We start from the raw sequence: 16,613 nt of genomic DNA, 5'->3' as shown, positions 1-16,613 counted from the left end.
GACTTGTTGGAAAGGTGACATCCATGACGGTGCCTGGTTGAAAGTCACTGAGCTGTTCAGTAAGGCCATTCTATTGCCAATGTTTGTCTATGGAGATTGCATTGCGGTGTGCTCGATTCTATACACCTGTAAGCAACGGGTGTGGCTGAAATAGCCAAATCTACTAATTTGAATGGGTGTCCACATACTTTCGTGTATATATATACAGTACCAGTCAAAAGTTTGGACACACCAACTCATTCCATGGTTTTTCTTTATTTGGACTATTTTCTACATTGTGGAATAATAGGGGAGAAATCAAAACTACGAAATAACACATATGGAATCATGTAGTAACCAAAATAAAATATATTATTACAAATATTACAAATCAAAATATATTTTACGTAGCCACCCTTTGCCTTGATGACAGCTTTGCACATTCTTGGCATTCTCTCAGCCAGCTTCATGAGGTAGTCACCTGGAATGAATTTAAATTAACAGGTGTGCCTTGTTAAAAGTTAAAAGTGGAATTTCTTTCCTTCTTAATGCGTTTGAGCCAATCAGTTGTGTTGTGACAAGGTAAGGGTAGTATACAGAAGATAGCGCTATCTGGTAAAAGACCAAGTCCATATTATGGCAAGAACAGCTCAACTAAGCAAAGAGAGACGACAGCCCATCATTACTTTAAGACATGAAGGTCAGTCAATGCGAAAATGTTCAAGAACTTTGAAAGTTTCTTCAAGTGCAGTCGCAAAAACCATCATGCGCTATGATGAAACTGGCTCTCATCAGGACCACCACAGGAAAGGAAGACCTAGAGTTACCTCTGCTGCAGAGGATAAGATCATTAGTGTTAACTGCATCTCAGATTCCAGCCCAAATAAATGCGTCACAGAGTTCAAGTAACAGACACATCTCAACATCAACTGTTCAAAGGAGACGTGAATCAGGCCTTCGTGGTCGAATTGCTGCAAAGCAAACCACTACTACAGAACACCAATAATAAGAAGAGACTTGCTTGGGCCAAGAAACACGATCAATGGACATTAGACCGGTGGAAATCTGTCCTTTGGTCTGATGAGTCCAAATTTGAGATTTTTGGTTCCAACCGCCGTGTCTTTGTGAGAAGCAGAGTAGGTGAACGGATGATCTCCGCATGTGTAATTCCCACCGTGAAGCATGGAGGAAGTGTGATGGTGCTTTGCTGGTGACACTGTCTGTGATTTATTTAGAATTCAAGGCACACTTAACCAGCATGGCTACCACAGCATTCTGCAGAGATATGCCATCCCATTTTATTTGCGCTTAGTGGGACTCTCACTTGTTTTTCAAAAGGACAATGACCCAACACACCTCCAAGCTGTGTAAGGGCTATTTGACCAAGAAAGAGAGTGATGGAGTGCTGCATCAGATGACCTGGCCTGCACAATCACCTGACCTCAACCCAATTGATATGGTTTGGGATGACTTGAACCGCAGAGTGAAGGAAAAGCAGCCAACAAGTGCTCAGCATATGTGGGAACTCGAAGACTGTTGGAAAAGCATTCCAGGTGAAGCTGGTTGAGAGAATGCCAAGCATATGCAAAGCTGTCATCAAGGCAAAGGGTGGCTACTTTGGTTACTACATGATTCCATGTGTTATTTCATAGTTTTGATGTCTTCACTATTGTTATACAATGTAGAAAATAGTAAAAATAAAGAAACACTCTTAAATGAGTAGGTGTGTCCAAACTTTTGACTGGTACTGTACATAGATATATAGCTATATACATATATATTTAAGCCCCATCTAGTAACATTTTGTCAGAAGAGTTCTATGGAACATAGATGTTTCATAGAACATCTCCATAGAAGAACACATCACAAGGAAGATACTGAGGATGTTATCATAGGACTATGGAAATCTATTCCAGAAAGGTATCACACTATTGGCTATTCTTAAATCTTCTCCTTGTCATTTCCCAAACTTGAATGACATTTGTCACTCATGTTAAAGCCATCGCCATCTCCTCCATTCAGTCAGTGCATGACGTCACGTGTATGACATCACACATGGCCTCTTACCAATCACTGTGTCTTTCAGCAGTGGGCCTTGCCTTGTGCGCACTGAATGCATGCCAGCCGCATCAATGTACTCTTCAGTTTCTCCTGTCCCACTTTTCACATTGGGATCTGTTGTTTGGCCGTAAAATAATAAAAACCTTGATGGCACTTTCCACAATTACTTTTCATTTGATTGAATATGAAAATAAACCATACGCTTTATGATTGTAATGGAAACAGTGACTTGACATAGCAACAATGAACAATACATGACAAAATAACCATATATATACACAGATTAATAGAACAAAAACACACTCAGACATATTATTGTGAACAAAACATACATTGGGACATACAAGCAAACCAGTAACACTTTACATTAAGGCGTACTTAAAGGGTTTTCTGAAGGGGTTTATAAGTAGTTTATAAAGAGTAAATTATATCTTTAATGTTTATGTTTTTACAAACCACTTATAAACCCCTTTTAAATCCTTTTAGGTAAGTATTGGTTAATGTGAAGTGTTACCAACAAACACTGTTCTACACATATGAACAAACTTGAACATGTCACAAAGATATAAAGCAGAAAGTTGTGGACAGACAAACATGTTTGACCAATTGTTTTCAAGAGAGGTCATTCTAAGTAATACTTTGTCTTCTAATCTGAACTTGGATAAGATCAGATGTTGTGTTGGTGTCTATTGACGTCTTTTCACGATGAACAGATCCTCAACCATGCTGTTGGCATGGAGATTCTGGTATCAGAGTTATTGGAATGGTCTTTCCATGCAGATATTGTTTCCATGGTTTGTTTCACAAATATTTGTTGAATATTTGAAAATCAAGGACGCTTTCAAAGTCTTATGAGTAGAACACAAAAAGCATGACAGAAATACACAAACACACAACACAACAAGCCTCTACAGGATTCAGGGATTAGATATATTTTTGTATTATTGTAGATATGTAAAGTTTAGTTTTATGGAACATAGAAAAGTTGAATAGATATTCCATTGAAGATACTACTGATGTTAGAGGACTGCATACTGTACATTCATTCTCAAAAATAAACAGACATGGATTATTTTGAGATACTGTATGTATGATTAGATTCAACATTCCCCTTGAATGAACATTTCAGTATCATCTCATCGGTATCATACTTCTCCAAGTTATTTCCCAAACTTGAGTTATATTTGTAGGAACGTCATGTCCTTCGTGCAGTCAGTACACAACGTCACATGTGATCTCTTACCAATCACACTGTCTTTCAGCAGAAGGCCTTGTCTTGTGCGCACTGAACACTTAGCAGACTCATCAGTGTACTCAGTTTCTCCTGTCCCCATTTTCGCATTGGGATCTGTGGTTTGGCCTTAAAGTTAGAATAATCCTGCCGACACTTTTCATAATTACTTTTTGTTTGGTTAAATATAAAACTAAACAATCCATTCATTCCTTGACTGTAATGGTAACGACGACAGGATAGATCTACAAATACAAATATATGACAAAACAGCCATGTATGCAGGTTAATTGAACAAATACACAGACAGACATATCATTGTGAACAAAATATACACTGGGACATACAAATAAACCAGTAACGCTTTACATGTAGGCATACTTAAAAGGATTTATATAGGGCTTTACAAGTAGTTTATAAACCGTTAATTAGTAGTTTACATAGAAAGTTTAGAATTCTGTTATATAGTTATAACACAATGGTTATTTTGGTTCTGGCCAAATAATGAGCTAATATATGACTGCAATGTTATTGATTATTATTGTGAGTAAAGCCAGTGCTGTCATATAAGCTCAGTATTTGGCTAGCAGATAAATGAGGAGCACAATTTCTACCAATGTATCATTACTGTTTATTACAGATTTGTAAAATATCTACAACAGCTTATAAACTACCTATAAACCTTTTAAAATACCTTAAGATAAGTATTCCTTAACCTGTTCAACTTTTGACACCCTCTGGTGGCATTTTCTATACTACACAATATTGTATACTACATGCTTAGTGCTGTTAGAAGGTAAGAACTGTGGGATTCCAATTGTCAAATGTTGGAGAATAATACATTTGAAAGTCTAGGTTTTTTCATAAAATATGTCACCAATTACTGTTCCAAAAGGATAAATAGGAACACAGCCGTTTCAAAAGTGCAGGGCTTGTGCAATGTCATTTTTCATCTTATAGGAATAATTAGTTGTCTTACTGGAATGATATACATATGAGGAGAAAGCTAAAGCCTCTACCTAGCCAATGATGTAAATATATCCCCTGTCGGATTCCCTGTTTGTCCACTAGATGACAGTAGGTGATCACAAGATGTCTCTTGGCCTCTTGAAACCAGTTGCGTCTGGTTTGGGTAATGTGTCACTGTGCCAAATTGGCCGAACGGATTTTCAAGCCTGACATATTAAAACGACCCTAGCAATCACGGCTTTCAGGAATAAGACATAAACAGGTGAGGAAACTTCAAACGTATTTTCCCATTCACTTTTCCTATTGTAAAGTGAGAGAGATCAACAGCGCATTCGGAGGATGCATTTTAGATAATGTGGATGGAGAAGGAAATGCATTTCTTTACAACAGTGGTCACCAACCTTTTCTGAGTCAAGATCACTTTCTGAGTCAAAATGCATGCCAAGAACTACAGCTATGATTTTTTATTAACATTATTATTAAAAATGTAAGCCTATGCAACATTAACCAATTAAAAACAGTACTGTAGCAATGGGGTTTGTGCAGTAAGCTATAGGCCCAATACATTTTCACCGCATACTGGCTTTGCTTGGATTTACCGTTAATAGAGCCATTGCTGTATTACTTAAATGGCAACTTAAATTGCCATAAATGTTTCATGCTTTTCGACCTTTTCCCAAATTAATATAATTGGTTCAGAGTTTGTTTTGATATTTTAACCTGCATGCCGTGATTGCGTTTGGTGTGGGGGGACAAAATACATTTATGCACGATGGCGCAAGCCTGGGTTCCGTGTAGGGTTCGTCTCTCAACACCCTCCGCTCTCCCTTTCCTTCACTGACACTGACCAAAAAGGGACATCGTCTTCCAGCTGATGGCGAAACTGGAGTCGCACCGTATTATTTCTGTCTCATACACAAATTCATGTTGTTACTCATATGAACAGAGAAAGTGAAATATTCCTTGAAATTAAAAAAGACCCAAGCCGCTAATAATAATGTAATGAAACATCAGGGAGCAGGTCTCGCTTCTAGCCCGAGGTCCGGCACGCTACCGACTGTGCTGCAAAATCATGCTCGTGCAGCAGTCGATTTCCGCGCTTATAAACCTAGGGTCGTTACACTACTCCCTCCTTTCAAAGAGCGCGTCCTCGCCCAAGCTTGCGACTCTACGTCTTACAGGAACGCGCTCACCGGCCAAGCACACGCACTGTCGTGGATGCGAGGTCCGATCACTTCTGACACCAATGTAATGAAACAGCAGGGAGCAGGTCTCGGACCCTCGACCTTCTAGACCGAGGTCCGGCGCACTATCGACTGTGCCGCAAAAGCATGCTCGTGCGGCAGAGTCGATTTCCGCGCTTATAAACCCAGGGTCGTTAGAATAACAACAACGCAATAACAACAACGCAAGATATACTTTCCTACTCATTCATTTACTGCTGCACTGCTTGTTGTAGCGCTGAGTGAAAATAGGAAGAACGCGCATTTTATGGCTTATAAAAGTGTTGAATACAAAGTGCTGAATACAAAGTGCTGAATACAAAGTGCTGAATACAAAGTGCTGAATACAAAGTGCTGAATACAAAGTGCTGAATACAAAGTGCTGAATACAAAGTGCTGAATACAAAGTGTTAAACATGAACTCACTCATAAAAACAGCAGCTCTTTGCTGTATTCGTTGACAGTCTCTCTCTAGTCATGGTTTTAATAAAAGTTTTGAAATCTCAGAGGATCAATGTTGTCGTAGCTTTCTTTTATGCCTGCTACGTTACTGCAGACTCGGATATCTGAGCAATCTGATTGGCCAGCGGTAGCATAGTGTACATGATTTCCTATCCAGGCCCACCGGGAAGGCAGAGTTTGTACCCTCAGACACATGAAAGTGCAACAGTTTGCCTACCCGGCGCGCAGGGCTTCTGAATTGGCTGCACCTACCACCAACAGCTCGAGACTAATACAAAAATAGTAACACAAGGCTTTATCGTTGGGTTTTTACAGAAATGTTTGGCGATTGGCTAGAAAGGCCTTGGAGATCGACAAGTCAATCGCAATCGACCGGTTGGTGACCACTGCTTTACAATGACCATTAGGGTGTACCTTTTCCATACACATTAAAAGTTTGAGCTTTTTGTGACTTTACCTACAATGCATACTCTATGAATATGGCCAAAGCAAGGAGTGGGGGGTAACCAAACTGTCTGGACCCGGTACCAGGTCCAAAACAGCCCCTCAGAGTTATTAAACGGGTTGTTAAAAGTGTTACTAATAAGAACAAACTGCTCTATACGAACAGACTTGAATAAGTCACAGAGAGATAACATACACATGTGAACAGAACTTGTTAGAAAATAATGCATGAGATTCAATATTTTAACTATATACCACTTTTAGTTTTTATTTATTTATAAAATACATGTTGCTTGTTAAAACTATGGTTAAGTAAACTGCATACTGGTTAACCACTTGATGTCAAGTGGAATACAAATGATACTGTAAATGTATTACTGCATGTTACTCTAAGTTAAATTACTGTACGGTTAGTTAAAATGTTGACAAATTAAAATAACGTTTTCCGTTTTTTTCTCCAGTTTTTATCATTTAATGCAATCCCAAGGTGACTTGTTAATTCATTAAGATGCATCTGAGATTTTAGAGACTACCTCCATGCAGTAGCCAAGGTGTTTCAGTGTGTTTCTTACCAATGACTGTGTCTGGTATAAGTGGACCAGTATGGCCCTTACGTCCCTTACTGTCTCCATCGCCTTCCCCGTTTGCATTTGGGTCAATGTCATTGTTTGATGCTCCTATCAGTAATTATTATATCAGTTTGAAATATTGTAAAAAATGCATAAACCATTATACAGTAGACCTGAATACATATTGTACATTCTTATTAATGTAGGATGTTGTGCCAATGTGTTATCCTTTTCATTATACATTATTTTTCTAAGTCGTCTATATACATTATATTTTTCAAGTACAGTATATAACATGTGTCCAATGTGTTTATAATCGAGATATCATTCGTCTTACCTTTGCCTTTGTCCGAAACATCAGTGGATTTCTTGTACTTGTCATCTCTTTCTTTCTCAGCATCTTTGATTTTACATACATAAAATTATTCAAAGAAAGGGGTATACAAGTTGTTTATTAATGGTTAATTATTTGTTTAAACTACTTACACTACCTTTAAATACTTTTCGGTAAGCATTCCTTCATGTAAAGTGTTACTAACAAGAACAAATGTTCAACACAGACTTGAATAAGTCAATGAGACATAACATACCGTTGTAGACAGAAGAACCTGTTAAACAAATGTTTATAATTTCATGCATGAGATTCAATATTTCAGGTATTTACTATTTTTGACATTAGTGTACTATTTTAAGGTGGGTTTTATCAAATGTATTTTGCTTGTTAACTGTGGTTAAGTAAACTGCAATTCTGGTTAATCACTTGATGTCAAGTGGAATACAAATTATACTGTAAATGTATTACTGCATGTTACTCTAAGTTAAATTACTGTAAGTTTTGTTAAAATGTAGAAAATGTAAATAAAGTAAAATGTTTTTTTAGTGTTTATCATTTAATGCAATCCCAAGGTGACTTGTTAATTCATTAAGATGCATCTGAGATTTTAGAGACTACCTCCATGCAGTAGCCAAGGTGTCTCAGTGTGTTTCTTACCAATGATTGTGTCTGGTATAAGTGGACCAGGATGGCCCTTACGTCCCTTACTGTCTCCATCGCCTTCCCCGTTTGCGTTTGGGTCAATATCATAATTTGATGTTCCTATCAGTAATTATTGTATCAGTTGTCAATTTGAAATATCGTCAAAAATGCATAAACCAATATACACCTGAATACATATTGTACATTCATATTAACATAGGATGTTGTGACAATGTGTTATCCTTTTCATTATACCATATTTTTCAAAGTTGACCCTATTACTTTCCTTTTTCTTTTTCAGTATATAACATATATGTCCAATGTGTTTATAATAGGGATATCATTTGTCTTACCTTTGCCTTTGTCAGAATCATCAGTGGATTTCTTGTTCTTCTTGTCATCTCCTTCCTTTTCAGAGTCTTTCATTTCGCCAACTGATTTGCCAACTGATTTGCCACCATCGTTGGATTTGTTTGATCCACTTTTAGACTTGTTTTTTCCATCTCCGGTGTCTTTGCCTTCCCCACTGTCTCCCCCTTCCCCACTGTCTCCATCCCCAGTATCAGGAGGAGGGGGTGCCAGGAGTGCCTCTCGGGCAAGCCTCTCCTCCTCCGCTCTGGCCTTGTTTGCAGCATCGATCTGCTCCTGCCTTTCCTTCGCCAGTTTTTCCTGCTGCTCTTGAGCCAGTTTCCCCAGATCCAACCCTGTTCCACCAGCCTGGGTTGTTTTACGGGTCTTCTTTTTACCATGGGAAGCAGGGTCGCTGTCAGCTGAGAGAGAGAGAGAGAGAGCGGGTGAGAGAAAGGGAGAGATAGGGGAATACTGTACAAGGTGCTCAGTGAGCATGTTTATTAAAATGATTATTCATGTGGAACATTTCGATAAGTGTTGAGAAGACATAGTACCTCTCGAATCTGTCATGAGACCAGAACTGAGTTACCGAGGTGAATAGTATATGTTGTTCAACCAAAAATGAATCCATCTGCTGTTCCCTTCATCTGAAAAATTACATATTGTGCAAGATATGAAGATGTAATGTTACCTTCCACTATCAGCCAGGCACTGCATGTCTTGATTCCTGCCGCAGCAGAGTAGATACCCTTGTCCAGCTGGCTACAGTCCTTTATTAGCAGTCTGTGGATCAGTTTGTCTTCTGATACAGTTATAGTGTATTTCTCTCCCTCCTCCAGAGTGGCATTCTTGCCCATCCATTTGATTCTGGGCCAGGGTTGTGACAGGACACACTCAAACATAGCATCCTCTCTCTCTTTGGCCTTCACCTCCTGGATCTTGACAATGAAATCCACTGTGGGAACTGGGAGTAAAAGGGCAAATGGAACAAGCTCATGGGAATAAATAAGGACAGTTTATTTTCTTCTATCAAAAAGGAATGCTATTCATAATCATTCTGTGCTCATCTTACTCTTGAAGTCTGTAGAGAACAGATTGACCTCCTCAACATCCACCTGATAGAGCCCAGCATCCTCTGCCTTAAGGTCCCGCACACTGAAGATTAACTTCTTCCCAACAGTCTTTAAGCTGTGTTTCATTTCTTCTTCATCACTATAGGGAATCATTACACCGTCCTGCAAGATGATACAGAGTTCACACAGTGACAGCTACTATCAGATATGAGTTCAAATTCAGTTAATTTCAACATAAAAAAAAGAAAAAACAAAAATTCTCATAGTTGATGGGATGTATGACAATTTACATGTTTTGACATGGATATCATGGCAAAATGATAACGGGATGAAGTTACTCTGGAACCATAGAAAATGTAATTATATGCCTGGAACTTTGGGTGAGAAATTTAAAGGAGATACTACTGCCTTACAAGAAAGAAGGTGACAAATTCTGTTTTAATTGTGCAATGTCAGTCTTTCTTTTAAGGCAGTTGTCATCCATTAAAATGCTGTACAATGTTGAATGACAAGTTTGTTGTGTAAGTTGAGATAAAAGCTAAATTATGTATAATGATACCTTTGCCTCATGTGGAATCTGAATCAGAGGTCAACTTCTAGATGTCTCACCTTGTAGAGGAAAATCCTACTGGCGAGGTCTTTGAGCTCAAGGTCAAACTCAAACGAAGCAATGCCTACTCCTTTAATATCAATATGTTTCAGGTTATTGATGGTCTCAATATACTGAGGAAGGGATGGCAGATGGTTTGGAAGATCACCATGAGGAAAAGGGTGGAGAGAAAATAATGGATGAGAGGGAGGGGAGTAGAGAGAAATGGAGTTTAAAATCACGAGGATGAAATGATAGGTTAAGGCTATTGCCACAATGACTTAATGTAGTTAACTAGTTACACTTAAATTAATTTCAGACACTATGAATCCTGAGGTTCATAGTGGTCATGTAGGTTTTCACACTAGCCATTAGCTACATTATATGACCAAAAACAGTACACACAGAAGACGTTTTACACATACTGAATGTGCCCAATTCTCAAACCTTGGCCTGTTCCTCCTGTCTCTCCTTTTTCTTCTCACTGAGTTTCTTCAGCATTACACGGAAGTCTTTGACACCAAACTCAGCGCAGATTCGTTCATAGTCCTTCCTGTCTGCACTCATGATGATTTCCCAGAACCTTTCATCGATTTCTCCAGGTTCTTTCACAGCTTCCTCTTTGTCCACTCCCTTCCTGGTTGAAACATGACAGAAGCATTGCTTGAGTATTGGTACAAAACCATATACCATATTCTGTAGGATCTTCGTCAATGGTGGTCGTTGCCATTTAAAATGATTAGGATGATTTTTGCTTTATTAGCATGGCCTTTTTTCTATTACAGCATATTGGATGACTGTCATTCATATTCCATTCACCCAGCTCAATATAACATCGATAGGTTTAGGTTACTACATGATACTAGAATTGTCCCTGTACCCATCATGAGTTTGCTACAAACTAAACTGTGAATGAAAGTTTAAGAATGAAAACCTTTCCAAGTCAAACCTTCATATCCTGACCGCTAACTATTACACACAGCCTACATCATTGTCAGGTCATAGTCAACATAGCTACAAGAACTAACACGTTAGTAAAGTCGCTCAATCATGCAGTAAAGTGTACTCAGCAGCAATCAGTTTAGCAGTTACACTGGCGGGCTCCGGTGGCAATAAATTAATAAAACCAAAAGCTTACCTTGGAAGCATTCCAGTGTTGGATAGCCATAGCCAGCTAGCTGACATAGCATCCCTCTCTGTTAGCTAGCTACTATGGAAGAAATTAATTTGTTCAAAACTGTTCAAATATTGACTTTCTCTGTCTTTGAGTCAACTACTCACCACATTTTATGCACTGCAGGGCTAGCTAGCTGTAGCATATGCTTTTAGTACTAGATTCATGCTCTGATCCTTTGATTGGGTGGAAAACATGTCAGTTCATGCTGCAAGAACTCTGATAGATTACTGTGGAAGTCTATGGAAGGGGCTAAGAACCATGAGCCTCATAGGTTTTATATTGAAGTCAATACCCTACAGAATGCTGCTGAGGCTACTATAGACCTTCATTGCAAAACCGTGTGTTTGAATCAATTATTTAGTGACGTGATAAAATTTAGTATAGTTTTATCTGAAAAGGATAACTTCTTTAATGTTTCACTATTTACATTTTTCTGGTTCTCCCCTTACTCCTCTGAAGAGCCTCCACTGAGCTTAGTTTCCCCATTTGTAAGCATTGTGGTCATCCCATCGCACTCTTTTGTCAGGCACAGAGGTCCCTGTTTACAAATACATGTAATGTAAATAGAAGGATTTGGTTACTGATATCATGATATCATGATCGTCTCATATCTTACCTTTTTCTGAGCAATTTCCTGAACTCTGCTGGATCTACTGAACCTAAACAAAATAAAGGACACTCAATGTTACCCAACTTAATGTAAAGTGAGAAGATACCATTGGAGTCTGGTGGGAGGAGCTATAGGAGGATGGGCTCATTGTATTGGCTGGAATGGAATAAATGGAACCGTATCAAACATATGGAAACCACTTTCCATTTACTCCATTCCAGCCAATACAATGAGCAAGTCGTGCTGTATCTCCTCATACTAGCCTCCACTGCAGAATACTCACTGGGCAAAAACTAGTTGAATCAACGTTGCTCCCACATTATTTCGACAAAATAAATAAATGTGATGATGTTGAATCGACATGGAGAACTGATTGGATTTGCAAAAAGTTATCAATGTAAGCGAATTTCATCTTTTTGGGGGAATTTCATGTTGAATTCACATTAGCTGACAACTCAACCAAATGTAAATCAAACTAGATGTTGAACTGATGTCTGTGCCCAGTGGGTAGTCACATTAAATATCTGGTTCTAGTAACACCTTATTTGGATAGACCCAAATAGATGTTCAACTAACTGTCAACAAACTATTCAACCAACTACTCTCTACCCGGAGTTTGATAGTTTGAACATCTACAGTATGGATGATCTATTGGGGAGTATGTATCCAAATGTCTAAAAATGGTGCTATTGGTGGTGGAGGGTTCAGTAAGGAGGAAACTAGATGGTAACAGGGCAGCTAAACCAGATTCATGTTTGCAGAGCAGGATACATCATATTCATTTAAATGAAAACAGGTGTATGCCCGTCGGCTTCGCAAGATTACGCTTTGGTTCTAGATTTCAACATGCAGCTCACGCCCGAGAACAACAGGATAAAATGCGTCACTCTACTCACCTCAGCAAAAAGTATTGATTCCAATGTAGCAGATAAATAACATACTGTTTTCTCACTGCTCCAGTGTAGCTTTAGAGTAGTTGTGCAATGCCCATGGTGAGGCGGTTACTGTTTAATGTGATGTAGGTAAATAAGCAGTAGCAAAAGTATGTCAAATATGTACAAAGTAAATACAGTGCATTCGAAAAGTATTCAGACCCTTTGACTTTTTCTACATTTTGTTACGTTACTGCCTTATTCTAAAATTAATTAAACCGTTTTCCCCCCCCCCCTCATCAATCTACACACAATACCCCATAATGGCAAAGCAAAAATAGGTTTTTAGATTTTTTTGTGAATTTTTATAAAATAAACTGAAATATTACAATATTACATTTCCATAAGCATTCAGACCCTTTACTCAGTACCTGAAGCACATTTGGCAGCGATTACAGCCTAGAGTCTAGAGCGTGGCACACCTGTATTCTCTTCAGAGATGTTCGATTGGATTCAAGTCTGGGCCCTGGCTGGGCCACTCAAGGACATTCAGAGACTTGTCCCGAAGCCACTCTTGTGTTGTCTTGGCTGTGTGCTTAGGGTCGTTGTCCTGTTGATAGGTGAAACGTCGCCCCAGTCTGAGGTCCTGAGCGCTCTGGAGCAGGTTTTCTTCAAGGATCTCTCTGTACTTTGCTCCGTTAATCTATCCCTCAATTCTGTGTGATGACCCTCCCACTCTGTCTGCCAAAATCTTTCTCTTTGATCTTGTTTTCCTGAATAGGATGTCGGAGTGCGGAGCTGGGAGTTTCGTCAGTGAAATGGGAAGTGTGTCCCGGGGATAAATTCCCCCATACATTGAGGAGACTCTCTCCACGCAGACACACTGTTGTTTTTGGTTGTGGCACTTTGGGGCTTCTTTGTGTTCCTTTGTTTTGGCATCTCTCAACACCCCTCATTATCACCATCTACTCACTTACACTACTGACTACACACAATTGTTACTTGGATATAGTTTACTTTATTTAATAAACATGTTTGTAATTTCTTTATCTCCTTGTTGTCTCCCTCTTTGTTATGGGCAATGAGCTGATTCTTAACACCTCCCTGTCCCTGCCGCTGAAAAATATCCACACAGCATGATGCTACCATCACCATGCTTCGCCATAGGGATGATGCCAGGTTCCAAAAGATGTGACGCTTTGCATTCAGGCCAAAGAGTTCAATCTTGGTTTCATCAGACCAGAGAATCTTGTCATGTGCCTTTAAGTGAGGAGTGGCTTCCATCTGGTCTCTACAATAAAGGCCTGATTGGTGGAGTGCTGCAGAGATGGTTGTCCTTCTGGAAGGTTCTCCCATCTCCACAGAGGAACTCTGGAGCTCAGTCAGAGTGACATTCAGATTCTTGGTCACCGCTCTGACCAAGGCCCTTCTCCCCCGAGTGCTCAGTTTGGCCGGGCGGCCAGCTCTAGGAAGAGTGTTGATGGTTCCAAACTTCTTCCATTTAAGAATGATGGAGGCCACTGTGTATTTATGGATCTTCAATGCTGCAGAAATGTTTTGGTACCCTTCCCCAGATGTGTGCCTTGACACAATCCTGTGTCAGAGCTCTACGGACAATTCCTTCAATCTCATGGCTTGGATTTTGGCCTTACATGCACTGTCAAATGTGGGACATTATATAGACGGGTGTGCACCTTTCCAAATGATGTCCAATCAATTTAATTTACCACAAGTGGACTCCAATCAAGTTGCAGAAACATCTCAAGGATGTTCAATGGAAACAGGATGCACCTGAGCTCAATTTCGAGTCTCATAGCAAAGGGTCTGAATACTTATGTAAATAAGGTATTTCTGTTTTTTATTGTTAATACATTTGCACAAATGTTTGAAACCTGTTTTTACTTTGTCATTATGGGGTATTGCGTGTAGATTGATGAGATTTTGCAAAAATGTAATCAATTTTAGAATAAAGCTGTAACGTAACAAAATATGTAAAAAGTCAAGGGGTTTGAATACTTTGCACTATATACACAAAGAAAAGAGGGTTCCTCAAGGGTTCTTTGGGAAAGGTGTGGAATCATAATGACTCAAATAATATCCCTTTGAGCCCTGAAATGATTATTTGCAGTTCACAAAAGTGTTCTTTGCTCTATGAGTGATAATTCAAATGTTGGGGGAGGCGACTCATTAGAATATTTTTGGGTCCAGTTTGCGCACAGCTCTTTTTGTGTAACCAGGAGTGAGAGTAACATTCCAGTTAATGTAATCTATTGTGTTATGCCATGACACGTTATATATGACTATGGCTAATGTCAGAGTCTTGTGAAAGAATCACACAAAATGGCCTTGTGAGAAGTGATGTCTAAATCAGTGGTATGCAAGCCGTTCCAGAGCTGGTGTATGAAATCTTTGTCTTCTTCTCTGCTTCTCTGTTTTTTAAAATACAAAATCTGAATGTCATCCACAACCACAAAAATAATTTTAAAGAGCTAAAGCAAGTCCCACAATTTTACTTAATTTAAAATTACCATTTTAGTTCATATTGAACAATGGTTTGCATTTGTCAATGAGCCGGAAGTTGAAAGACAAATGTGTTTGAATGGCTTTGGGCTACATGACGTTAATACAAAACAATAAACGTGACGATGAACAGACAGGAACATAAACTGGACATAAATCAAATAATAAGTAAGCCTAAATCTAAACCAAGATTATAAGGACTTAATAATGCCGGATAATAGCCATGTAGCAACCTGTCCCCTGTCTGGCTGCAACAGGAATGACAGAGCTTACATATGTTTCCATCAAGGCCTCACGTTTGAATATAAGCCTACCATTGCAACAAATCAACAAATAATGGAATGAAAAAAATGGATTTTGTGGCCCATGAGAGGGCCACAAAAATACATTCAGGTAATACAAGCACACACAATTGCCATAAATACACACTTAAATTATTAGTGTAGAACCATGCCTAAGTATTGAATAAACAGGGTACATATTGCTCTCCCACTGGGATTTAGCCAACTGGGCATTACCCAACACAAAGGATGGACGAACACATGGACGAATGAAGTTCTGGTTGACACGCCCCCTTCCTGAGCACGACAAGGGAACAAATATTTCACCTCTTAAATTACGAGGAATCAAAAGTAAGTTCTAATCATTACTTTTAACATAGGAATAGCCATCCTAATAATAACATATGTGCACTTTGTAGGAGTAACATTAAAACACAAAAAGCATGATTAACAGAGAGAAACTAGTGGAGCAGCAAACAAATGTTTGGCGCCAAAACCAATTGAATGACTGCATCCTAAAAATGATACTTGTTGGCAAATGATCAACAGTACCACATGACATGGTAAGCAAACACATAAATGCAATTATTAAATGTGCTTTCATAATAAAAAAATGGTTTCCATAAACAATGCTGTTTTTTTTAGAGAACAGGTAAAAATAGGCCACGGATTGAAAAATCTCCTTCTCCAAATACTCTTTTGTAGTTTAAAAAAACCTTTAATCATGGATGGATGAATGAATGAAAATACCCACCTATGTCTTCTAACTGCTCCATGGCCTTCTTCTTCTTGAATCCAACTAATAACAGACGTTTAGGATTAGCACCAAAATACAAGGACTCAACTGATCAAACAAGTAAGTTATATGAAGTGTAAAGAAACAAACATTCTCACCCTCAATCACATTCAATGCTGCAGTGCAAATAGCCTTGCCATATTCATTGATAGCATAGCATTTGTAAGTGTCTGCCTCCTCTCCAGACACTCTGTGAATCTGGTGAAATAAATTAACTGTTTAATCACAACTGAACAGATTAATGGGTTATATGCATACTCTTGTGCATAAGGTTAGACTCACCTCTAAAGTGTATTCACCAGTAGCTTCATCATATTTCTTTTGAAATGTTTCTGTGTCTGACATATCCCCCTTAGCTCTTCCCCAAGTTACCTCTGGTTTGGGATCCCCACACACATTGGCTTTGAAAATGGCTAATTTACCTGTAGGA

At 38.8% G+C, this 16,613-nt stretch overlaps 1 protein-coding gene across 4 annotated transcripts in view; it reads right to left on the bottom strand.

Moving 5' to 3' along the window:
• Positions 1-16,613, bottom strand: part of LOC109908119 (immunoglobulin-like and fibronectin type III domain-containing protein 1) — a 39,790-nt gene that overhangs the window by 12,067 nt on the left and 11,110 nt on the right. For 2 of the 4 annotated variants that reach the window (XM_031794376.1, XM_031794377.1), the window contains exons 4-17: positions 16,466-16,605; positions 16,282-16,381; positions 16,142-16,186; positions 11,721-11,763; positions 10,375-10,564; positions 9,948-10,061; positions 9,338-9,500; positions 8,957-9,229; positions 8,268-8,684; positions 7,930-8,034; positions 7,276-7,338; positions 6,942-7,046; positions 3,284-3,388; positions 2,047-2,154 (exon numbers count right to left, since the gene is read on the bottom strand). In XM_031794376.1, the coding sequence (XP_031650236.1) occupies positions 2,047-2,154; positions 3,284-3,388; positions 6,942-7,046; positions 7,276-7,338; positions 7,930-8,034; positions 8,268-8,684; positions 8,957-9,229; positions 9,338-9,500; positions 9,948-10,061; positions 10,375-10,564; positions 11,721-11,763; positions 16,142-16,186; positions 16,282-16,381; positions 16,466-16,605 (1,971 nt within the window). The remainder of the gene's footprint in view (positions 1-2,046; positions 2,155-3,283; positions 3,389-6,941; positions 7,047-7,275; positions 7,339-7,929; positions 8,035-8,267; positions 8,685-8,956; positions 9,230-9,337; positions 9,501-9,947; positions 10,062-10,374; positions 10,565-11,720; positions 11,764-16,141; positions 16,187-16,281; positions 16,382-16,465; positions 16,606-16,613) is intronic. The other 2 variants (XM_020506600.2, XM_020506602.2) reach the window with 2 other exon arrangements.

Source organism: Oncorhynchus kisutch, linkage group LG17 (genome assembly GCF_002021735.2).
Source record: "Oncorhynchus kisutch isolate 150728-3 linkage group LG17, Okis_V2, whole genome shotgun sequence".
Taxonomy (NCBI): Eukaryota; Metazoa; Chordata; class Actinopteri; order Salmoniformes; family Salmonidae; genus Oncorhynchus; species Oncorhynchus kisutch.
This window is presented reverse-complemented; position numbering and strand designations above follow the sequence as displayed.